The sequence below is a fragment of the Pongo pygmaeus genome, chromosome 10 (assembly GCF_028885625.2).
Source record: "Pongo pygmaeus isolate AG05252 chromosome 10, NHGRI_mPonPyg2-v2.0_pri, whole genome shotgun sequence".
Lineage (NCBI taxonomy): Eukaryota > Metazoa > Chordata > Mammalia > Primates > Hominidae > Pongo > Pongo pygmaeus.
In genome coordinates this window covers 98,504,791-98,531,039 of record NC_072383.2, presented here as the reverse complement: position 1 = coordinate 98,531,039, position 26,249 = coordinate 98,504,791, and the positions used below count along the sequence as shown (strand labels likewise).

Genomic DNA, 26,249 nt, shown 5'->3' with positions numbered 1-26,249 from the left:
CTTCAGTGAGTCATAATCTTTTTGCTCGCGCCTCAAGCTTGATGGCTGCTGACTGATGACAGCCATGGTTGTTGAAGGTTGGGGTGGCTGTGGCAATTTCTTAACACAACAGTGTTCAATTGTTCTGTTTTCTTGCCTGTGCTTTGGATGTCCTGTATAAGAGTTCGTGGCCAAATCTGAGGTCATGATGATTTTCTCATGTTTTCTTTTAAGAATTTTATAGAATTAGCCATTAAATTTAGCTCTTTAACTCAAATGTTCAATTTGAATATGGGTAAGGATTAAAGACACATGGGCTTATTTCTGGATTCTCAATTCTATTCTACTTGTCTGTTTGTCTGATACTACCACACTGTCTTGATTACCAACTTCCTTTAGAGTAAGTTTTAAAATTGGAACATGTGAGTCGTCCAACTTTATTGTACCTTTTCAAGATTTTTTTTGACTCTTTTAGGTCCCTTGCAATTCCATATGAATTTTAAAATCAGCTTGATAATTTCTACAAAGAAGCCAGCTCAACTTATAATTTCTACAAAGAAGCCAGCTCAACTTCTGATAGGGATTGTGTTAAAGCTGTAGATAAATTTGGGGAGTATTTCCATTAAATCTTCCAATCCATGAACAGTGGGAATTTTTTCCATCTATTTAGATCTATTTATTTCTTTCAACAATGTTTTATAGTTTTCAGAGTATAGTAAGTTTTGTGCTTCTTTTGTTAAGTCTATTTGTATTCTTTTTGACAGTATTTTAAATCGAATTGTTTTCTTTGATTTGTGGATTCTTTATTACACATTATAGAAATGTAGTTTATTTTTGTATATTGATTTTTTATCCTGCAACCTCACTGAACTTGATTAGTTCCAATAGGTTTTTAGCTGTTTCTTAGTTTTTTTCTATACGCAAGATCATGTTTAATAGAGAGAATTTTACTTCTTCCTTTCCAATCTGAATGTCTTCTATTGTTTTTCTTGCCCAGTTGCCCTGGTTAGAACCTCTAAAACAATGTTGAATAGAAGTGACAATAGCAGGCCGGGCGCGGTGGCTCACGACTGTAATCCCAGAACTTTGGGAAGCCGAGGCAGGCGGATCACCAGGTCAAGAGATTGAGACCATCCTGGCCAACATAGTGAAACCCCATCTCTACTAAAAATGCAAAAATTAGCTGGGTGTGGTAGCGTGTGCCTGTAGTCCCAGCTACTCGGGAGGCTGAGGCAGGAGAATCACTTGAACCCAGGAGGCGGTGGTTGCAGTGAGCCGAGATTGTGCCACCTCACTCCAGCCTGGCAATAGAGTGAGACTCTGTCTCAAAAAAAAAAAAAAAGTAACAATAGCAGACAGCCTTGTCTGGTTTCTGATTTTGGCCAACAGGAAAAGACCCTAGTCTTTCACCACTAAGTATCATATTAGATGTGGGATGTTTATACATGATGACCTTTTATTAGACTGAGGAAGTTCCCTTCTATTTCTAATTTGGTGAGTGTTTTTATCATGAAAAGGTATTGGATTTTGTCAGATGCTTTTTCTGCATCTATTGAGATGATCATGTGGCTTTTGCCTTTTATTCTGTTGATGTATTTACATTAGTTACTTTTTGGATGATAGATATATTTGCATTCTTGGGATAAATCCCAGTTGACCATGCTTTGTAGTTATGTTTGTGTGTTGCTGGGTTCAGTTTACTAACATTTTGTTGATGATTTTGTCTATATTCATCAGCATATTGGTCTTAGTGTTGTTGTGGGGTTTTTTTGTTTGTTTTGTCTAGATTTGATATCAGGGTAATACTGCCTTCATAGAAAGTTTGGGAATGCTCCTTTTGTTTTTTGGAAGAGTTTTTAAAGATTTGATATTATTCTTTAAATGTTTGATATTATTCTTTAAATGTTTGATAAAATTCTCCAGTGAAGCCACCTGGTCCTGGGCTTTTCTTTGTGGGTAGTTTTATGATTACTGATTCAGTCTCTCTCAGCTATAGGTCTATTGACATTGTCTTCTTGAGGCTATTTGGGTAGTTATTGTCTTTTTAAGAATTTGTCTGTTTCATCTAAGTTACATATTTGTTTTTTGTTGTTGTTGTTGTTTTTGAGACGGAGTCTTGCTCTGTCGCCCAGGCTGGAGTGCAGTGGCGAGATCTCAGCTCACTGCAACCTCCGCCTCCCGGGTTCAAGCGATTCTTCTGCCTCAGCCTCCTGAGTAGCTGGGGCTACATGTGCGCACCACCATGCCTGGCTAATTTTTGTATTTTTAGTAGAGATGGGTTTTCACCATGTTGGCCAGGCTGGTCCCAAACTCCTGACCTCAGGTGATCCACCTGTCTTGGCCTCCCAAAGTGCTGGGATTATAGGTATGAGCCACCGTGTCAGGCTTAAGTTACATAATTTTTTGTATTTTTTATTTTTATAGAGACAGGTCTTGCTACATTGCTCAGGCTGGTCTCCCAACTCCTGGTCTCAAGCAGTTCTCCCAACTAGGCCTCCCAAAGTGCTGGGATTACAGACGTGAACCACTGTGCCTGCCCTAATTATTGCCATACTGTTGTTTATAGTATTCCTTTATGGTATTTTATTTCTGTAAGGTTGGTAGTAATGTCACTTCTTTCGTTTCTGATTCTAGTAATTTCTTTTTCTTGGTCAGTCTAACTAAAAGTTTATTAGTTAATCTAATAATAAGCCTTTAAATTAAATCTATTAAATCTAACAAACCTTTAGTATAAAAACATAATAAATTATGTAATTAACTTAGATAAAGTTGACAAATCCTCAGGAAGAATTCTTAGGAAGAAAAGTTTATTTAGTTGATCTTTTCAGAGAATAAGCTTTTGGTTTTACTGGTTGTTCTATCTCATACTACTATCCTCATACTAATATATATAGATAGATAGATAGATATTTAGTTTTAAATTAGATTTTCACAATTGAACTTTTAAAGATTTATCAAGTATTTGGAAATGTTATCTGAGCATGTTATTTGTTTGATCAGATTCTCACATGCTTAACACTGGAAATGATTTGAAAGAAAATGTCAAAAGCGATTCAGTGCTGCTGACCAGTGGAAAGTATGATCTGAAGAAACAACGCAGTGTCACTCAAGCCACTCAGACAAGCCCAGGGGTTCCTTGGCCTTCTCAGTCAGCCAGCTTTCCTGAGTTCTCCTTTGACTTCACTAGGGAACAGGTAATGGGAAACCTAATTCAGATTCAGCTTCAGCAATTAAATAACTAAGTATTAAGATACTAATAGTTAAAACATTGTTTACTTATTTTAATAAAATGTACCGAGTGCTTGTTATTGTGCCCAGGTGCTTTGCTAGGTGCTATGGTTAGAGTGTTGAGCAAAAAATAAAGAAAAATTTAATACCTTCTGCCCTCCTCCAGTGCTATCTCAGTATTTTTGTGATTTTTCCTTGTAGATTCTTTTTTATTTGAAAAAAATTAATATTCAAGTGTACATACTATATAATTTTACTTAATTGTTTAACAAAATTTTTTCATATTGCTGTATTTGCTTAATTTTTTTTAATGGTTTAGTAATATGGTTTTGGGTATGCTATCATTTCTGAAACTTCCTATAAACATTTATTAACATTCAAGTTGCTTCTGATTTTTTTTTTTTTTTTTTTGCCATTATAAAGAAACAAAATGTTCAGCAGAGTTTTCATCTGTATGATAGAACCATAGAATGAGTTAATGCATCTGTTCAGTGAGGATTTATTCAATGCCAGCTCTGAGCTAGGGATATAGAATTCAGCAGTAGATGATCCATGACTATTGAAGAACTCAGAGTCTAGTGGGACAAGAGTGTTCAATTGGTAGTCACAAAATACTGTGTCAGATGCTATACTACAGATGAAGAGAACTATAGGAAACTACCTCACTTGGTCGATAAGGCAAGAATTCTTAAGCTAGATTTAGAAGAAGTTTGAGAACTATTTCAAATTAACCGCATATATTTTAATGTATCTATGTAATGCAGAAAGTTCTTAGTTTTATATCCCCGTACTTAGGAATGGCTGTATTTGCTCTAATATATTTGCTCTAATATAGCCATTCCTAATTATGAGGGAATGGCTCTAAGAGGATAAAATATTTGAACTAAGTCTTAAAAGGGTGGTGGGGGAGATGTATTGGCCATCTAGATGAAAATGTCTGGTGGGGCGCTGTGGCTCATGCCTGTAATCCCAGCACTTTGGGAGGCCAAGGTGGGCAGATCACCTGAGGTCGGGAGTTCGAGACCAGCTTGACCAACATGGAGAAACCCCATCTCTACTAAAAATATAAAAATTAGCCGGGCATGGTGGCGCATGCCTGTAATTCCAGCTACTCAGGAGGCTGAGGCAGGAGAATCACTTGAACCTGGGAGGTGGAGGCTGCAGTGAGCTGAGATTGCACCATTGTATTCTAGCCTGGGCAACAAGAGCGAAACTCCATCTCAAAAAAAAAAAAGAAAATGTCTGATAACACATTCAGAATTTGAGTCTGGAGCTCAGGAGAGAGGTTTGTGCTAGGTGAGTCTATTTATGATAGTTGGAGCCATGAGAGATAAGATCATCCAAGAAAGTGACTCATGACAAGAGAAGACGACCGAGCAATGGAACTAACAGAATGTCAAATTTTAAGAGTTCTTAAAAAGTAGAAGAAAAGATGAAAAGGGCATACATAGGTTGAAAGGGATAAATATGAAATAGCTGTGGCATAAAAGCCGAAAAAAGGAGAGAGGCTGAGAAAACAGGTGTAGTTCAGCAATGTCTAAAGCCATAGAGAGGTCCAGGAAAATTCATATGAAATGAAGTCACTATTAGACTAGAGAATTAGGAGTTAGTATTTTGTATTGCTGGGTCAAAACATGGGAACATTTTTTAAGTGCTTGATGTATGTTTCCAAATATTGTCTCAAAGCAGTTTTCAGCTTAAGTGCACTCTCACCAGCATTGGGCATTTTTACTATTCCAAGTGTCACACCTTTGGATACTATATAAATAGTCTGTATTTCCTGAAATGATTAAATTATCTTATCCCCCCCGCCCCCCGCCATTTATCATTTCAGCTCATGGAAGAGAATGAATCTCTTAAACAGGAACTGGCTAAAGCTAAAATGGCTCTTGCAGAGGCTCACTTGGAAAAAGATGCTCTTCTTCATCATATAAAGAAGATGACAGTTGAATAGCAGGAGTGGCAGTCAAAACTGAAATTATAGCTCTGGAGTAGGAAGATTATATTTATAATGTGGATGTTACCAGTTAGGGGAAGACTTTTATTTTCATGAAAAGACAATAAAACAAAATGGAATGTGATGAAGTGGTGACTATTTCAAAGCCAGTTTAGAAAGTATTAGTACGGGCATTACAATCTTTTGGTTGTTTTGTGTTTTGGGGCTTAACCCTCTTCTAAACTGTTGTGATCTAGGGAAGTCAACACATAGTGTAAAATAATTACCTGCCTAATGAAAAGAAGATGTCATTTCCTAATTTTGATATCTCATTTTTGGCGTTTTTTAAAATGTAAAAGGAAAACCTCTTGTGTTCACACAGATTGCTGAATTGATTTCTCCATATTTGTTAATAATTTACTATTATTTACAAAGATTCAAATGCTTTTATGACTAATGTAAAATGAAAAGAGGCTTACATTTTAAATGTTATTAAAATTATGTACTTAAATCTATAATTATTTAATTATTGTAAAAAGTCCAAGCAGATTAATAAAGTATATAATTAATGGGTTTGGAAAATCATCACCCTACTGAACTTATAAAATATCTTGAAAATGTGAAAAAAAATTATTTTAAATTTTGGGTACATTGTATAAGTGGAAGGTATAATTTTCAACAAAAAGATGGTACAAATGTTAAAAGCACAAACTATACAAAAGCAAAATATTAGAATATATGGCCAAGTGATTTAAAAAGCATTATTTGTACATTCCTTTAAACATTTGTTGTTAGAAGTAAAAGAGTAATTTATGCTGTTAAATTTGGCACCATTTGTAATTATAAAAATTTTGATTAATACTATTTATATTAATTTCTTTACCTTCATTTTTTCTCCTTAAGAAGTTGATTTATTTGGAAAATTTTTTTTCATTGCACATAAGACAATTTCATACCATTCTTATAGTATCATATTAGGTGGGTGTTTGCACATACTGAATTTATAAAGCTAGTTTTGATTAAAGCTCTATGTGAGATATATATACATACACAAGTCTTCTATAATAAGAGTCGTTGGTGAATTTTGAATTCTATTTTGTTAGGAATTAAGGTTGAAATCAACATGAAAGAATCTCAATCATGCATTATAAAATAAAAGTACATGAGTGTTAAGAAATAGACTTTTAAAGATTTAAAATATATTTCTGATAGAATTTAACTAAGTGGTGTGTATTTTAAAATTCACATTCTTAAACATAAATCTATCCAAGATAGAAAATGAAATAGCTGGACTACTCTTTCTTTAAGATACTTGAAAATTTTAAACCACATTGCGACACTTTATGGTGCTTTGCGTGTTTGGCATGACATACACAGTGGTCCTTGTATATAAGTGCTTGGGGGAAAATACATATTTTATTTACATTAAATTTTGGGGTGATTTAGGCTTTATTGAAAACAATACTGACCTTCCCTCCCCTTCTCTAACATCCATTTTCATTTACGTTATTTAAAATAGACAGGCACTGTTTTGGGTACAGAGGATACAGCCAAGAGCAAATTGATAATAATTTACCTCAGAGTATTAAAAAAATCATAATAAGTCATGTTAATCTAAAACTATATAATAGCCTTAGATTAAATGTGCAGAGGTCTAATTAAAGATTTAAAATGTATAGCGTATGTCCTTAGAACATTTGATTTTTAGGTATACATTCGGCAATAACAGTCTGTTATGGAAAAGAAGGATTGATGGGACATTAACTTCTTCAGAGCTAACATTGTTTCTCAAGATTGACCTATTCTATATAAATTTAAATTTTTCTATGTTTTTCTTTTTTTTTTTTGCAATGAGGTTTCGCTCTTGTTGCCCAGGCTGGAGTACAATGGCACGATCTCAGCTCACCGTAACCTCCGCCTCGTGGGTTAAAATGATTCTCCTGTCTCAGCCTCCTGAGTAGCTGGGGTTACAGGCGCCCGCCACTACGCCCAGCTAATTTTTGGTATTTTTAGTAGAGACAGGGTTTCACCATGTTAGCCAGGCTGGTCTTCAACTCCTAACCCCAGGTGATCCACCCACCTCGGCCTCCCAAATTGCTGGGATTACAGGCGTGAGCCACCGTACCTGGCCTCTATCGTATATTATAATTGCTTATTGTTATAGAAGCTGAATGTTTTACTTATTACTTTTAAATTTATTTGGTCTTCCCAAGGAAATCATACAAACAGTAGAGATTATGATAATCTGAGCATTCTATGTGCTTAGTTTGATTTTTTTATTTATAAGGAATACTATTTTTATAGATGTTTAAAATTCATAAAACACTGTATTCTGAGGGGTAGGTATTATTCAAATGTTAGAATTTTTTTTTTTTAAAAGTGCCCTGAGGCTTAGAAAGGACAAATGACTGAAACCACAATTAGTAATCTGGTCTTTAGACTTAAAGCCTAGTTATATGCTTTTATTATAGCTTAGTCATTAATTCACACATTTTCTCTTACCTTTTTTATCTTTTAAAGATGACCGTAAAACTTTAAATTTGTGTACATCTGTGTTATGAGGTGTATGTTACCCTGTTTGTGTTATTCAAACTACCTAAAAGACAGGATGATTTTTGTTTAAGTGAACCCCAAACTAGCAGTGTGAGAAATACAGGAAAGCCTGATAATTGACTTACCAGGGTTAACTTTTTTTTTTTTAAGTTACCATAATTTAGATATAAAGTTGTCATGTCCTGGAATTTAAAAAAGAAATCTCTAGCTGAGAGATGTTAATGGTCAGGAGTTGAAAATGACAGTTGTGCTTTGCTTTTTATTTTTATTTTTTGTTTACTTTTGAGTTTTTTGGAGGTTTTTTTCCTATATTTTTAATTGAGAAGTAAAAATTATATATTTATGGTGTACAACATGATGTGATACATGTATACCTTGTGGAATGGCTAAATCAAGCTGTCTAACATGTTACCTCACAAACTTTTTGTAGCGAGAACGCTTAAAATTTTGTAACAATTTTCAAGTATACAGCATATTGTTATTAACTGTAATCACGTGATATACAGTAGATCTCTTGAACTTATATTTACTAACTGCAATTTCGTGTCCTTTTACAAACATCTCCCCATTTCCCCATCCCCCAGCCTCTGATAACCAGAATTTTACTCTCCATCCCATGAAGTTGACTTTTTTTGCACTCCATAAGTGAGATCATCTATCATTTTGGCATGTCTTTCTGTGCCTGGCTTATTTCACTTAACACAATGGTCCCCCATGTAGCTGGGACCACAGGCGTGTGCCACTACACCCAGGTTTATCCACGTTGTCAGAAATGACAGAATTTCCTTTTTTTTAAAGTTGAATGGTATTCTCTTGTGTATATTTTCCACATTTGCTTTATCCATTCATCCATTGATGGACAGTTAAATTGATTGCGTATCTTGGCTATTGGGTAATGCTGCAGTGAACATTGGATTGCAGATGTCTCTTCCACATACTGATTTCATTCCCTTTGAAAATATACCAAGTAGTGGGATTGGTGGATAATATGGTAGTTCTATTTTTTAATGTTTTGAGGACCCTCCATACTGTTTTCCATAATGGCTATAATAATTTAGATTGCCACCAACAGTGTACAAAGCTTTTCTTTCCTTTTCTCTGCATCCTCTCCAACACTTCCCTTTTTTCTTTTTGATAACAGTCATTCTAACAGGTATGATTACAGTAGCTTTGTAGTAGGTTTTCTGTGCTATGCTTTTTAATTTCATGTATGTAAAAAACATTGGGTATTTTGAATAGTTTTCTTTTCTCACCTTATCCTAGAACTTGAGGCTTGGCGCAGTGGCTCATCCCTGTAATCTCAGCACTTTGGAAGGCCAAGTTGGGCAGATCACTTGAGGTCAGGAGTTCGAGACCAGCCTGGCCAACATGGTGAAACCCCATTTCTACTAAAAATACAAAAATTAGCCAGGCGTGGTGGTGCACGCCTGTAGTCCCAGCCAATCAGTAGGCTGAGGCATGAGAATCGCTTGAAGACGGGAGGCCGAGGCTGCAGTGAGCCACGATTGCGCCACTGTGCTCTAACCTGGGCAACACAGTGAGACTCCATCTCAAAAAAAAAAAAAAAAAAAAAGAACTTGGAAATGCCCCCATATATACTAGTTGTGATGAAGCATTATTTCTAGTTAAGTCATATAAGAATGACCATGTATGACCAAAGGCAAATATATGTGGAAAAAACTCACCAGGAATTCTTTTGTGGGTTTTTATTCAATACATGTCAGTAGGGGAGTTATACCCCCTTTTTAGTAAGTTTGTGTTAACCTACAGTCTAATCAAGGCATCTTATCCCAGTGAATGCCACCACCATTCACCCTGGTTCCCAAACTGGTACATAGAAATAATCTTGACATATCTTCCTCTCCCTATCACTTCATCATCAAGTCCTGTCATTTTTACCTTGTAAACATCTCTTAAATGTGTCTACTTCACTTCTCACCACTCCCTAATCTACCATCAGCACCTTTTGCCTGCATGACTGCAGTTGTCTCGTAACTGTTCTTCCTGCAGCGACTCTGGCCCTCCCTGTATTCACTTGACTGCAAGCAGAATTCTCCTTTTTGTTTGAAGTTCAATTTTAATCAAGACAACCCACCTACCCCCACTTGCACCCCTATCTTAAAATGCTTGAGTGGCTTTTTATTGTCCTTAATGATGAAAAGGAAATATTTTATGTGAGCAAATATATTTGACCTATGAGGTCAGATATATTAGGGCCACTATCTAAAGCATAGTTCCAAGCATTAAAATAGTTACTGTCTCAGATTAAAACAGTGGCTAGCACATCACCTAAAAAACACTCAATAAAGGTTGCCTATTCTTGTTGCCACTTAGCCTCATATGTACCATGTTTTACTTAATACCTTCATTGTCTTATAAGTATTTGGAATGAGAATTACAGTGCTTCATTCAGCATAAGAATTTTGTTCATGCTGTTTCTTTGGCCTGAAATATCTATCTCTTCCCAATTGCCTAATTAATTCCTATTTGTCTTTCAGATCTTAGCTAGTTCATCACTTCCTCAGGGAAACATTCCCTAATTTCTGTCACAGAGTAAGACCCATTGTTATACGTCTCACCTGACCACGTACCTCTAACTTAGCATTTAACACATGTAATTTTGTATGTATTGGTTTGATTAATGTCAGAACCACTAGATTGTAAACTCCATGAGGACAGGAATTTTGTTTCTGTCATTGTCATTGTTCAACTTTGTATTCTTTATGCCTCATACAGTGCCTGGCACCTAGTAGGTGCTCAATTAACTTTATTGAAAGAATAAAATGAATGGATGAGGTATCAAGGATATTTTTCAGATGTCAAATTCTTCCTTTCAGTTTGATTGAAGGGAGATGGAACACAGAAAACTAGTTGCTGGTAGTTATTAAAAGGGGGGCAAACTTCTTGAATCCAAAGGAGAAAAAAAGATAGGAGGGTGGAATGGGACTATTTGCCATACTGTGGGCTTCTGGATTTTGAATATGTGAACTTACAGTTGATTTATCACAAAACAAAATTAGCATATCACTTAATGGTACTACAATGCCAGAATGTCATCTGGCTTTGATTGTAACATATGATGTTGTGGCTGTTGAGATCTGCCAGTATTCTCAGCTAAACAGATGGAAGTAAGTCCAAAAGAGTAGCGGGTGAAGTAGTTTCTCCTTGGGAAATTGACTAATACTCAGAATTAATTTCAGTTGTGCCTAATTCCTTAAGGTCCAAACAATCTCCTTTTAGTCTGTACTTTGAAGTGCTATAGAAAGTAAATTTTGTTTCAATTTTCCTTTTAGAATATATAAATACCAAAAGGTAGAGATACACAGTATGTAGAAGCAGTAGTGTTTTTAAAATGCAAATTTCATTAAATTATAATACTTGATTTTTTTTTTTTTTTTTTTTTTGAGACAGGATCTTGCTCTATCACCCAGGCTGGAGTGTAGTGGCACAATCATAACTCACTGTAGCTTCCAGCTTCCAGCTCAAGCAATCCTCCCCCGTCAGCCTCCCATGTAGCTGGGACTACAGGTGTGTGCCACCACACCCAGCTATTTTTTTTTTTTCTTTGTAGAGATGGGGTCTCACTCTGTTGCCCAAGCTGGTCTTGAACCCCTGCCTCCCAAAATGGTGGGATTTCAGGCATAAGCCACCATGCCCAGGCAATACTTGATACTTTTTTTGTTGTTGTTAGGTGGAGTCTTGCTCTGTCACCCAGGCTGGAGTACAATGGCACAATCTCGGCTCACTGCAACCTTTGCCTCCCAGGTTCAAGCAGTTCTCCTGCCTCAGCCTCCCAAGTAGCTGGGACTACAGGTGCACGCCACCACACCCAGCTCGTTTTTTTTGTATTTTTAGGAGAGAGGGTTTCACCATGTTGGCCAGGCTGGTTTTGAACTTCTGACCTCAGGTGATCCGCCTGCCTCAGCCTCCCAAAGTACTAGGATTACAGGCGTGAGCCACCACTCCCAGCCACTTAATACATTTTTAATTTTGGGGTTCTTAAGATGGCCTTTTTGAGGTGTAAAAAATGAAAGCATGAAACAATGTAAGCATGATGATTTTTTTTAAACCGTTAGCTATTAGACAATAATTGTAAATTTTAAAGAAATTCATGTGAATGTTAAAATACTGAAATTTAGCGTATAGGTTGTCAACAGTATTGTTACAATCTTAGCAGGTTTGAGAATTTGAAACCTTTTAGGGAAGCATATTAAAGAATACAGACTCAATGTTTTTCCTGCTATATATATAGTATTATAAATTATGCACAATAAATTTTTGGTCCCAGAAAAAACACATCACTTGATAAAAATAGTAATCTGGATTTTTTTTTAATTCTGAAATCATTTAGACAGAAAGGTAATATTATATAACTTATAAGTTAGTTTTTATTTTTAACATGCTGTCATTAACAAAAAAATTTGTTATTTACAAACTATACTATTTGAATGGTAAGTGAAATTTCTTGTATTATTTTAAAATTTATTGGTTAATTTATTGACCCAGTTTACCTGAATTTCTCATATTCTTAATTCTTCATTGTGTTTAGGAATACTTGAGCATTATGAAGGATAGGAAAGTATATAGCGAAGTGATGAACCTTTCTTGCAACCATTCAGCAGAAGCATTTTTATTTATATGACAAGAACTCAAATACTCAAAATGTCATCAAGAATGATAATTTTTTTGAAGAAAAATAGACATGTGAATAAATGTTTAAGAAAAAGATGGCCAGGCACGGTTGTTCACACCTGTAATCCCAGCACTTTGGGAGGCTGAGGCGGGTGGATCACTTGAGGTCAGGAGTTCATGACCAGCCTGGCCAACATCGTGAAACCCCGTCTCTACTAAAAATACAAAAATTAGCCGGTCATGGTGGTGCGCATCTGTAGTCCCAGCTACTTGGGAGGTTGAGGCAGGAGAATTGCTTGAACCTGGGAGGCAGAGGCTGCAGTGAGCCGAGGTTGCACCACTGCACTCCAGCCTGGGTGACACAGCGAGACTCCGTCTCAAAAAAAAAAAAAAAGAAAAAAATCAGAAGTGTCTAGGCTGGCATGGTGGCTCACACCTGTAATCCCAGCACTTTGGGAAGTCGAGGCAGGTGGATCATTTGAGGTGAGGAGTGTGAGACCAGCCTGGCCAACATGGGGAAACCCTGTCTCTACTAAAAATACAAAAAAATGAGCTGGGCATGGTGGCACACACCTGTAATCCCAGCTACTTGGGAGGCTGAGACACGAGAATTGCTTGAACCTGGGAGGCAGAGGTTGCAGTGAGCCGAGATCATGCCACTGCACTCTAGCCTAGGTGACAGAGTGAGAGCTTGTCTCAAAAAAAAAAAAAGTATCACTGAAGGATATGGGTAAAATAAATGTATAGGGGTATGATGAAAGTCCATCCTTCATAATATTTAAAATCACTCCAAGCCCGGGCTCAGTGGCTCATGCCTGTAATCTTAGCACTTTGGGAGGCCGAGGCAGGCGGATCACCTGAGGTCAGGAGTCTGAGACCTGCCTGGTCAACATGGTGAAACCCTGTCTCTACTAAAAATACAAAAAATTAGCCAAATGTGGTGGTGAGCGACCTGTAATCCCACCTACTCAGGAGGCTGAGGCAGGAGAATCACTTGAACCTGGGACATGGAGGTTGCAGTGAGCCAAGATCACACCACTGCACTCCAGCCTGGGCGACAGCAGGATTCCATCTCAAAAAACAACAAAACAAAAACACTCCAACTAAAACAGATACACAGTATAATCAGAGCAGGGGATTTTGAAAATTATTATACTGAACAAGTCAAGTATAAGGAAATATGTTGAACAAAATTCCAATAATTAAACACTTGTGAAAGATCTATATTAATTCACTTGGCATGTGCATCATTTGAATTAAAACCTAAAGCATGTTGGTTGTGGTGGCTCACACCCAAAATTCCAGCGCTTTGGGAGGCTGAGACAGGAGGATTGTTTGAGCCCAGGAGTTTGCACCCAGCCTGGGCAACACAAACCTTGTCTTTACTAAAAATTTAAAAAATTAGCTGGGCATGGTGGCACAGGCCTGCAGTCCTACCTACTCAGGAGGCTGAGGTAGAAGGATCACTTGAGTCCAGGTATTCAAGGCTGCAGTGAGCTATGATTGTGCCACTGCACTCCAGCCTGGGCAACAGTGAGACCCTGTCTCTGGAAAACAACAATAACAACAACAACAAAAAACCCTAAAGCAAATAAATTGGCACATATAGAAATTCTTCAATTTAATGTAAAAAAAAAAAATGGCATATGCAATTTAATTTTTCATTAAATGATATACCCACAAGGGTATATCTATCGGAATCTTATGGTTCCAATTTGACATGAAAAGTGAGTCTGGACTCTCACTGCTATCATTATACCAATAATGTTGGGGCAATTTAGTGTTTTTTGAATTCAGTATAGTTACTTTATAATTTATTATCATAATTGGCATAGCTATTATAGCCGTATTTGTTGCTTTTTTCCACTAGTTTATTTTTACTGCATTTCTTGCAGTTGAACAAGAGATTTTTCAATCAAGACTTTGGAACTATGAAGATGGAAGAGATTTGAAGAGGGATATAGAATGAGTAAATTAAGCAACTTTTTAATATCCTATTTCTATAAATTTCCAGAATTTAAAACATTCCTGTATTATAATATCTAAAAACATGCTAAGGCTAAATATATCTTTATTTTAAATGTTAAGTTTTTCCTAGCACAGATATTTGAGAATTACTATATTCATATATGTAATTCTTTTCTATAAATCTTATTGGGGGCCCAGTTAACACTTTGCAATTTTTATGTGTATCAATACTTCTACCCCCTCCTTTTTTTTTTCTTTTTTTTTTTTTTTTTTTTTTTTGCCTTCAGGAACAATTGAGTTTCTTGTTAGTACTCTTTACTGAGTATCCTTCAATTTTGATTTTCTGGGGTATTCCATAAATATGTCCAGAGGCTATTATAGTGCCACCAATTTTAGAGATTGAAGCATGAATAATAATATACACTGGCAATTTTATACTTTCAGTCATCCCTCCATGTCCATGGGAGATTTGTTCTAGGGTCCCCTTGGATACCAAAATCCAAGCATCTTCAAGTCAGGGAGTTGGTTCTTTGGATCAACAGATTTCATATCTTCATTTGGTTGTGGATATGGAACTCGTGGATATGCATGGCTGACTGAATTAATTGAAAAAAAAAATTGCGTGTGAGTGAACTTGTGCAGTTCAAACCAATGTTGTGCAAGGGTGAACTGCACTCTTCCTCCCTGCTTGTACAATTATTGCAGTACATGTCACGAAGTCAAATAAAATTATGGCATCTTAAGGGTTGGAAGGAAACAGAAGTTCTGTTGCTCAGCCTCACACCAAAGCAAATCCAGAATGCTCACAACAGGGAGTCACCGAATTACAGCTGAAGTTCTTAACAAGAAAACATACTACCCCATAAACGTTTCTGTTTTAAGTAGTTCTAGTTTGACCTTTTTTCTCCTATTAGTGAATTAATGTAGCTCCCTATTACCACACTTCGTCCTAGGTTTTTCATTCACATTACAGAAGAGCTGTTATATCTCATGCCAAGTCTTCTTTTTTCTAGACTTTACATCCATAATCCTTTATTCCTCAAAAGACATGGTTTCCAAAGCCTTCACCATTATTTGCCATTTAGATGTGCCCCAATTTGCTAAAGTTCCTCTTAAAATGTGGTCACTTGCGTAAGTTAGCATGCTTCTGTCTACAAGTAAAGGAAAAGCCAACTAAAAGTGTTACGCTATTCACATAAGGAAACATCTGGCGATGGGGTGGTTCCAGATGCTTACTGATGATGACGGACCCTAGCTCTTTCTGTCTTTCATCTCTGCCATCCTCAATTCAGGGGATTTTTATCCTCATGTTCATGGTTGCAAGCAGCTTCTAGCAAAACCTCTTTAAACATAGGCACATTCAAAGGCAGAAAAAACCCATTTTTCTTACACTTTTCTTTTTAAGTAAATCTCCTTTCCAGTAATGGCTTCAGTTGACTTCCCTTTACATGTCACTGTACCTAAATGCATCACATTCCCTCCTGAACCATCTGGTTAAGATAAATCACCCTGGGCCGGGCGCGGTGGCTCACACCTGTAATCCTATCACATTGGGAGGCAAAGGTGGGTGGATCACCTGAGGTCAGGAGTTTGAGATCAGCCTGACCAACATGGAGAAACCCCGTCTCTACTAAAAATACAAAATTAGCTGGTTGTGGTGGCACATGCTTGTAATCACAGCTACTTGGGAGGCTGAGGCAGGAGAATCGCTTGAACCTGGGAGGTGGATTTTGCGGTGAACCTAGATCGCACCATTGCTCTCCAGCCTGAGCAACAAGAGCGAAACTGCATCTCAAAAAAAAGAAAAGATTAATCATCCTAAGGACTGGAGTACTGATTCTTCCCTGAGTACGTGGCCACAGAGGAGAGAACCCAGTTAAAACTAGGGATCTGTCTACCAGAGGGTAGGTAAGGGGATAGATTTGAGCAGGGAATTCAGTCTGCCAATTACCAAAACTGAAAACAGGTCCTGCATAATGACATTTTGGTCAACAACAGACTCATTAGAGGAAGGTGGTCCCATAAGATTATAATGGAACTGAAAAATTTCTATCGCATAGTGACATTCTAGCATCTTAACATCATAGCACAATGCATTACTCATGTGTTTGTGTTGATGCTGGTGTTAACCTATTGTGCTGCCAGTGGTATAAAAGTATAGCATGTCCTGCTTAGATTTCTTCCAAGCATACTTTCCTTTCTTTCCTGTTCTAAAGCCTTTTTAAATAAACTTCCATTCCTGCTCTGGAGGAAAAAAAGTATAGTACAATTGTGTACATAGTACTTGATAAACAACTACATTACTGGCTTATGTATTTATTATGCTACTGTTATTTTAGAGGGTACTACTTATTAAACAATTTTTTTTTTTGAGACAGGGGCTCACCCTGTTTGCCCCAGACCAGAGTGCAGTTGCCATTATCACAGCTCACTGTAACCTTGACTTCCTGGACTCAAGTGATCCTCCCACCTCAGCCTCACAAGTAGCTGGAACTACAGGTATCTGTCACCATGCCCAGCTAATTTTTGTACTTTTTGAAGAGATGGGGTTTCACCATGTTGCCCAGGCTAGTCTTGAACTCCTGGGCTCAAGCAACCAACTGCCTCAACCTCCCAAAGTGCTGGGATTACAGATGTGAGCTACTGCGCCTGGCCTAAACAAAAAATTCAATTGTAAGCAGCCTCAGGCAGGTCCTTCAGGAGGTATTACTGAAGAAGGCATTGTTGTCATTGGAGATGACAGCTCCATGATATTGCCCCTGAAGACCTTCCAGTAGGACAAGATGTAGAGGTGGAAGACAGTGATATTGATGATCCTGACTTTGTGTATGCCAAGGCTAATACATGTGTTAGTGTCTTTGTTTCAAAAGTTTACAATTTAAACAATTTTTAAAAATAGAAAAAAAGTCTAGAAAAAGAGTTAAGTTTATAAAGTAAAAAAGTTACAGTAAGCTAAGTAAAGAAGTTATAGTAAGCTGAGGTTAATTTATTATTGAAGAAAGAAAGATTTTTTATAAATTTAGTGTAGCCTAAGTGTACAATGTTTATGAAGTCTACAGTGGTGTGCAGTAACATCCTAGGCCTTCACATTCACTCACCACTCACTGACTCACCCAGAACAACTTCCAGTTCTGCAAGCTCCATCCATGGTAAGTGCCCTATACAGGCATACTTTTTTTTTTTTAATCTTTTATACTGTATTTTGGCTATATTTTTTCCATGTTTGGATACACAAATACTTACCATTGTGTTGCAATGACTACATTATTCACCAGAGTAACATGCTGTACAGGTTTGTAGCCTAGGAGCAATAGGGCTATACCATATAGCCCAGGTGTGTGGTAGGCTACACCATCTAGGTTCGTGTAAATATACTCTACTGTTCACACAATGACAGAGTCACCTAATGACACATTTCTCAGAATGTATCCCCATTGTTAAGTGACACATGACTATACTTATACTATGCAGTCTAACTGATAAGGAATATAATGGGGCTGTGGCATTCATCTAATGAACATGTTAAAAAACTGTTATGTGGCAGGCACTGGGCCTGGTATTGGAATACCTGCTACCTATCTCTGCTTACGGGATTCATCTAGTGGGGCAGATGGACAAATAAAGAAGTAATTTCAATATGATATGTTAAATGCCGTGATTAAGTAGGTACATGTAACCCAGTTTTGGGGAATCAAAGAAGGCTTTTCAGAGGAAATGATATCTAAGCTAAAGTCCGACAGATAAGTGTAAATTAACCACTGGTTAGAAGGTGCTAGGCAGAGAACAGTTTGGAGACAAGAGTATATATTGAAGAATGGTTCATACAGGAGAACTGCAACTACTGGTCCAGATATTGTTTCTTTTAGGGTAGTCTAAGAGTATGTTTTCTTGTTTTTTAAGCACTTTTTCCTTCCTTATATAATTTGTGCTGATTTGTAACCATCAAGATTTTTTCATTCAAGCACATTTCTTGCCGAGTCAGGTCTCTCCTATCCTGTATATTTGCAGGTAATTTTTTCCACCTTAATATAAATATTTCTGTTTACTTCATTGTGTTTAAGTTCAATATATATTGGGCCAGGAGTCAGCAAATTTTTTTCTGTATAAAGGACAAAATTAAGTATTTTGTGAATCATATGGTCTCTGTTGCAACTACTTAACTCTGCTATCATAGAATGAAGTCAGCCACAGACAATATGTAAATGAATGGGCATGGCTATATTCTATAAACTTTATTTACAAAAATAGGCAGTGGGCCATTGTCAGCCAACCTCTGATCTAAACCTAGACTGCCAGAATTATTCCAGTCCCAGGGTAACTTACCCCCGGCACAAGGAAAGTGAACTTCCATCTCTTCTCAGCCCATCTTCCATGTAGAGAGCCTGACCCAGGAAAGAAGTGATCTGTGGATCTGTAATTAAATGATTTTATTAACCATATTGACTTAACCGGAGTTAGCAGGCAAAGCTACACCCCACATACCTAAGCCCACAGGTTGGTTCTTCCTTTATTATTTTTTTTCAATAGGTTTTTGGGAAACAGGTAGTATTTGGTTACATGGATAAGTTCTTCCGTGGATTTCTGAGATTTTGGCGCACCCATCACTTGAGCAGTGTACACTGTACCTAATGTGTTGTCTTTTGTCCTTCACTCCCCTCCCACCCATTTCCCCCAAGTTCCCAAAGTCCATTCTTTTTTTTGTGTGCGTGTGAGACAGAGTTTAGCTCTTGTTGCCCAGGCTGGCGTGCAATGGCACAATCTCGGCTCACTGCAACCTCTGCCTCCCGAATTCAAGCGATTCTCTTGCCTCGCCTCCCGAGTAGCTTGGATTACAGGCATGCGCCACAATGCCTGGCTAATTTTGCATTTTTAGTAGAGATGGGGTTTCTCCATGTTGGTTAGGCTGGTCTCAAACTCCCAACCTCAGGTGATCTGCCCACCTCGGCCACCCAAAGTGCTTAGGATTACAGGCGTGAGCCACTGCACCTGGCCCCAAAGTCTATTCTTATGCGTTTGTGTCCTCATAACCTAGCTCCCACTTATGAAAATGAGAACATACGATGTTTGGTTTTCTATTCCTGAGTTACTGCACTTAGAATAATGGTCTCCAGTTCCATCTAGGTTTCTGCAAATGCCATTTTGTTCCTTTTATGGCTAGGTAGTATTCCAGGATATATACATACCATATTTTCTTTATCCACTCGTTGATTGATGGACATTTGGGCTGATTCCATATTTTTGCAATTGCAAATTGTGCTGCTATAAACATGTGTGTGCAAGTGCAAGTATCTTTTTTTTTTTTTTTTTTTTTTTTTTGAGATGGAGTTTCATTCTCATTGCCCTAGCTGGGGTGCAATGGCGCAATCTCGGCTCACTGCGACCTCTGCCTCCTGGGTTCAAGTGTTTCTCCTGCCTCAGCCTCCCAAGTAGCTGGGATTACGGGTGCCTGCCACCACGCCCAGCTAATTTTTTGTATTTTTAGTAGAGACAGGGTTTGCCATGTTGGCCAGGCTGGTCTCAAACTCCTGACCTCAGGTGATCTACCCACCTCGACCTCTCAAAGTGTTGGGATTACAGGTGTGAGCCACAACGCCTGGCTGCAAGTATCTTTTTCATATAATGACATCTTTCACTCTGGGTAGATACCCAGTAGTGGGATCCCTGGATCAAACAGATCTACTTTTAGATCTTTAAGAAATCACACTGTTTTCCATAGTGGTTGTACTAGTTTATATTCCCACCAGCAGTGTAAAAGTGTCCCTTCTCACCACATCCACATCAACATCTATTATTTTTTGATTTTTTGATTATGGCCATTCTTGTGGGAGTAAGGTGGTATCATATTGTGGTTTTGATTTGCATTTCCCTGATCATTAATGATATTGAGCATTTTTTCGTATGTTTGTCACATTGTATATCTTGTTGCATTTGCTTTTGGGTTCTTGGTCATGAAGTCTTTGCCTAAGCCAATGTCTAGAAGGGTTTTTCCAATGTTCCCATCTAGAATTTTTATGGTTTCAGGTCTTAGATTTAAGTCTTTGATCCATCTTCAGTTGATTTTTGTATAAGGTCAGACAGATGAGGATCAAGTTTTATTCTTCTACATGTGGCTTGCCAATTATCCCAGCACCATTTGTTGAATAGGGTGTCCTTTCTCCACTTTATGTTTTTGTTTGCCTTGTCGAAGATCAGTTGGCTGTAACTATTTCGCTTTATTTCTGGGCTCTCTCTTCTGTTCTATTGATCTACGTGCCTCTTTTTGTACCAGTACCGTACTGTTTTGGTAACTGTAGCCTTGTAGTATAGTTTAAAGTTGGGTAATGTGATGCCTCCATATTTGTTCTTTTTGCTTAGTTTTGCTTTGGCTATGTGGGCTCTTTTTTGGTTCCATATATTTGGTCCCCTATATTTCGCTCAGCTCTCTAAATTTGTCTCAGCTCCAGGTAAGGTCAAATCCTCCTGTGATCTGGACCTTCAGGTTACCCAGTGAGGATGCGTGTTTCAGGGGTGATGTTCCCCCTCTCACACTATGAGCACTCACAGTTTTTCAGCTATCTTACGGAGCCTGCAGTGGCAAGCTGCTTCCTTCAAAGAGTCTGTTGATTCTCTCTGCTTTCCTGGCATGTTTCTGCGTTAGCAAAAGGCCATGATGTAGGTCTCCATATGCTGCTCTGTCCATGCAAGAGGGAGCTGCTAGTTAGTCCTGCCTCTTATCCACCATTTTTTCAACAATCATTATCCTTTATATATAATCACCCATTTCTTAGTTACCTCTCTTAATTCCACCTAGCTTCCCAAGAATACTTTCTTGGATAGCCATACAGTTTCTTTGACTATCATATCATTATATAACAGAGAGAGGTTTGGTGCCCTTGACAATATTATTTTGTCCTTTTCCAGCCCTTCTTTGGTGATAACTCATACTATTAAGTGTTCTTCCAGGGTATGCATATGATGTCTCTATGATCAAATATCTGTGAAAGCTAGATATTCCTTTCCACTTACAGATCACAGAGGCATTTGTTGTTAAATTGACCTTCTAATTTTTACCCTCTGTATTTTCTATTGTTATAAAACATTTAAATAATTTTTATTTATTTATTTTTTATTTTTTTGAGATGGAATCTCACTCTGTCACCCAGGCTGGAGTGCAGCGGCGCAATCTCGGCTCACTGCAAGCTCTGCCTCCCAAGTTCACGCCATTCTCCTGCCTCAGCCTCCTGAGTAGCTGGGACTACAGGTGCCCGCCACCACGCCCGGCTAATTTTTTGTGTTTTTTAGTAGAGACGGGGTTTCACTGTGTTAGCCAGGATTGTGTCAATCTCCTGACCTCGTGATCCACCTGCCTCGGCCTCCCAAAGTGCTGGGATTACAGGCGTGAGCCACTGCACCTGGCCTAAATAATTTTTATATAAATTATTTAGTTACTTATTTTAGAGACAGGTCTCGTGTCTCCAGGCTGGAGTGCCGTGGTACAGTAATGGCTCACTGCAGCCTCGAATGCCTGGGCCCAATCACTCCTTCTGCTTCAGCCTCTGGTGGGGTAGCTGAGACTACAAGCCTGCACCACCTTGCCCAGCTCTGTGTATTAGTTTTCTATTGCTGCCATAATAAATTACCACAACTTTATTATTTCACAGTTCAAGTTGGAGGTCCTGGTATAGCGTGGCCCAGCTGGGTCCACTTCTTAGTTATACAAGGCTGAAATCAAGGTGTCAGCAGGGCTGCACTCCTTTCTGGAGGCCCTAGGGTGGCTCTGCTTCCAAACTCATTCAGGTTTCAGACCCAGATTAGTTTCTTGTAGTTTTAGAACAGAGGTTCCATGTCCTTGCTAGCCATGGTTCTCAGCTGAGAGGGAGTCATTCTCAGCTTCCAGAGGCTATCACATTCCTTAGCTCTGAACCCCCATCCTCCATTTTCAGAGTCAGAAATAATGAGTCTAGTCCTTCTCACATTTCAAATTCTTCTGACCTCCCCATTCTGTCTCATCTCTTGTGCTGCCACCTGGAGAATGTCCTCTGCTTTTAAGGGCTCCTATGATTAGCCTTTGGGTAATTAGCCCTTGGGTAATTAGCCCTTGGGTAATTAGCCCTTGGGATCACTTGGATGATCCAAGATAATCTCCGTCTCATAAAGTCTGCAGCCTTAATTGTGTCTGCAAAATTTCCCTTTTGCCATATAACAGAACATGCACAGGTTTTGGGGAGGAAGATAAACATCTTTGGGACCATTATTTTGCCTAATACAACCTCCTTGTACTTTTGGTTTTATTTTGGGTTCAGGGTGTTTTTTAGTGCAATCACTTGGATTGTCTACTTAATTCTAAAATAGCTTTTAAATATATTTTATCAGTATTTTTTTGGTTAATGTTACTCATCATTCTTTTATTTGCTAATTATACAATTGCTTGGCATTTATATTTATGTAATCATGAAATAATTTTTCTCCTTAATAATATATCATGAACATTTCCCCTTGTGATTATGAGTTCTTTATAAATATAATTTTAATTATGGCATGATATTTCATTGAATAGATAGACTAACATTTATTATCAGTTGCTCTATTATTCATCATTTGGGGTTTTCCCAATGTTTCTCTATTGGAAATAACTCTGTAATGAACATCTTTGTGCCAAAAGATTGTCTACATGTTGGATTATTTTTGTAGGATAGATTCCCAAAACTAGATTAACTGCATTCCCAAAAGTAGATACCAAGGACATTAATTTCCTAAGGTAAAAATTGCTTTTCTAAGTGTTGACAAAATTTATATTCTCAGAAGCACACTTACCAGTGGTGAATATCATAATTAATAGCAAAGCAAACAAATACTTTTTTATGGTAAAATTGATAGATAACTCTATATCTTGCTCTCTTAATTTACTTCTTATGATTACCAGGGAGGATAAAGATGATATTTAATTAAGTGTGCTATAGTTTATATATTATTTGTTTTTGTTCTTTGCCAATTTATGTATTGGGACATTGGCATGATGCCTCTCAATTGTATGAGGTTGTGAAAGGAAAATAAAAACTCAGGACCTCGATTCACTATACCAAAAGGAAAAAATAAGCTGAAAACTGAGTCATGCAAGAAGCTGCCTTTCCTTCTGTTCCTAAGCAGACAGCTACAGGTAAAAAGTTAAATTATCTCCACAGGTGGCTACTCTATGTTCACCTTATCTTATGTAAAATCCTGATTTACTGAGCCTGAGATGAATACATAATTGACTATTTCCCTACCTGCCCCTTTTCTCTTGCTACATGTGGATTCAGTAGTGTAACCGTACCCTCCCTCCTTCCCCTCCAGCCTGCTTTTCCCCTTTAAATATTGAAGCCCTGAAAATCATCTTTTGAGAGATACACAGACCTGTCTCCGGGGTGCATGTCCTTAACCTTGGCAAAATAAACTTCTAAATTGATTGAAACCTGTCTCGGATACTTTTTGGTTTATAAGCTCTTTATATATACAGTGTTACAGCTACTAACTATATCACATTTACTAAAAATATGACCCAATACACTTCACTTCATACACATTTAATACTTCTAAATTTCACTGAAGAAAAAGAGCCCAAGAGAAACCTGTATAATAATTTTAGACTTAAGCATTTTTGTTATTCTTTAACTTTCTCATCTCCTTTCACTATTATTCAATTATATTTTTAAAGTAAAATTGTTTTCTTTTCTTTTCTTTCTTTTTTTTTGAGACAGAGTCTTTCTGTGTCACCCAGACTGGAGTGCAGTGGTGTAATCTCAGCTCACTGCAACCTCTGCCTCCCCAGTTCAAGCAATTCTCTTGCCTCAGCCTCCTGAGTAGCTGGGATTACAGGTGCACGCCACCACGCCGGGCTGATTTCTGTATTTTTAGTAGAAATGAGGGTTCACCATGTTAGCCAGGCTGATCTTGAACTCCTGACCTCATGTGATCTGCCCACCTTGGCCTCCCAAAGTGCTGGTATTACAGGCATGAGCCACCACACTCGGCCAGTAAAATTGTTTTCTAATATTATTTTTCAAATCTTGTAGAAAACTTTAAAATTACTGTGCTAGTTGTTGTTTTCAAATATTCTTTCTCCCCTTCTCCCATAATAGAATCTCCCATGATTATCTGATTGCCCAGGGGAAAAATATGTATGTGTGTATATATACACATATATCACATGTATAGGTATGTGTGTATATGTACATATATATCACATGTATAGGTATGTGTGTATATATACATATATATCACATGTATAGGTATGTGTGTATATATATATTACATATATGTATATATGTGTATAAATAAATTTGTATTTTTTAAAAAATATATATATAATGCAATTCCAAGACTTTTGCAGCTAAAGGTGGCCATATGACCAAGCAGAAGAGGTATGTACTGCTTCTGGGAAGTTTCCTTAAAGGGAGGGACCCATTTTTGCTTATTATTTCTTTCCTCCTACCAGCTAGAGCAAAGATACGGTTTCTCCTGAGTAACAAAAGGAAAATCGGGAGAGTATGGTGCCTTTAAAACCAAGAAAAAAGTTATTTAAAGATGGAAGGAATGATTGGCTATGTCAAATGATATTGAAAGGTCAAAAAGATGAGGAATGAGAATTGACAATTAGATTTAACAACGTGGACATGGTTGATGACCTTGAAAACAGCAGTTTCAATGGAATATTGGGGGAAGACCTGTTTGCAGTGGGGCTCAAGAGAGAAAACAAGGTGAGAAATGGGAGAGAATGAGTTCTACATTAAAAGATAAGCTATCCATATATTTACAATCCAAACTAAAACACATTTGAAAAGGTCACCATTAATAATTGAATGATGATTTAATTAATTAATAATGAAGCATAAACTGGAACTGTCATGCCAAATGAGTAAATGTCATTTTGGGAAAGAAAGGAAAGAGATAGGGTTGTGACTGAAAGTGGGATCAAAAGAATGTTGGTTTGTTATTTTATTTTATTTTTTTAATGAGTAAGAAATAGTAGCGAATGAGAATGATCTAGTAAGAGGTATAGTTTTATGATGGAGGGGAAAAGAGACATTTTTGGAGCAATGTCCTTGAGTAGGCAAGAGGGGATAGTATATAGTCCAAAAGTGGAAAGGCTGGTTGGCAGAGAATATGGGGACAAATGCAGATAGGTAGGCTTATGTGGTCGTGGGAGCCTTTGTAATTATTTTTATGAGGTTTTGTGTTCTCTCGTTGAAATAGGTAGTGAGGTCATTAGCTAGGATTGAAGATTAGGAAAGAGGTATTGGAGGTTTTCAGAGAGAGAAGATATGAAATAGTTTTGGCCAGGTGTGGTGGCTCATGCCTATAATCCCAGCACTTTGGGCAGCCAAGGTGGTGGATCACTTGAACCCAGGAGTTTGAGACCAGCCTGGGCAACATGGTGAAACCTGTCTTTACTAAAAATACAAAAAAATTAGCTGAGCGTGGTGGCACGTGCCTGTAATCCCAGCTACTCGGGAGGCTGAGGAAAGAGAATTGCTTAAACCCAGGAGACAGAGGGTGCAGTGATCTGAGATTGCACCATTGCACTCCAGCCAGGGTGACAGGGCAAGACTCTGTCTCAAAAAAAAAAAAAAAAAAAAAAAAAAAAATCATGTGTTGTAAGTGACACCAGTCAACATAGTTTTGCATTTTGCTCCGTACAGGTTTCACTGTGCAGGTATAGTCATGGAGAGGTCTGAAAATTGGATTTAATGAGTTTTTTTGTTTGTTTGTTTGTTTTTAATTATACTTTAAGTTCTAGGGTACATGTGCACAACGTGCAGGTTTGTTACATAGGTATACATGTGCCATGTTGGTGTGCTGCACCATTAACTCGTCATTTACATTAGGTATATCTCCTAATGCTATCCCTCTCCCCTCCCCTCACCCCACGACAGGCCCTGATGTGTGATGTTCCCTGTGTCCAAGTGTTCTTATTGTTCAGTTCCCACCTACGAGT

At 37.7% G+C, this 26,249-nt stretch overlaps 1 protein-coding gene across 2 annotated transcripts in view; it reads left to right on the top strand.

The window, feature by feature from the left end:
- Positions 1-6,007, top strand: part of BLTP3B (bridge-like lipid transfer protein family member 3B) — a 106,687-nt gene extending 100,680 nt beyond the window's left edge. For both annotated transcript variants that reach the window (XM_054445659.2, XM_063646613.1), the window contains 2 exons: positions 2,980-3,173; positions 5,042-6,007. In XM_054445659.2, the coding sequence (XP_054301634.1) occupies positions 2,980-3,173; positions 5,042-5,161 (314 nt within the window). In that variant the 3' untranslated portion in view covers positions 5,162-6,007. The remainder of the gene's footprint in view (positions 1-2,979; positions 3,174-5,041) is intronic.
- The last annotated feature ends 20,242 nt before the right edge of the window (positions 6,008-26,249 follow it).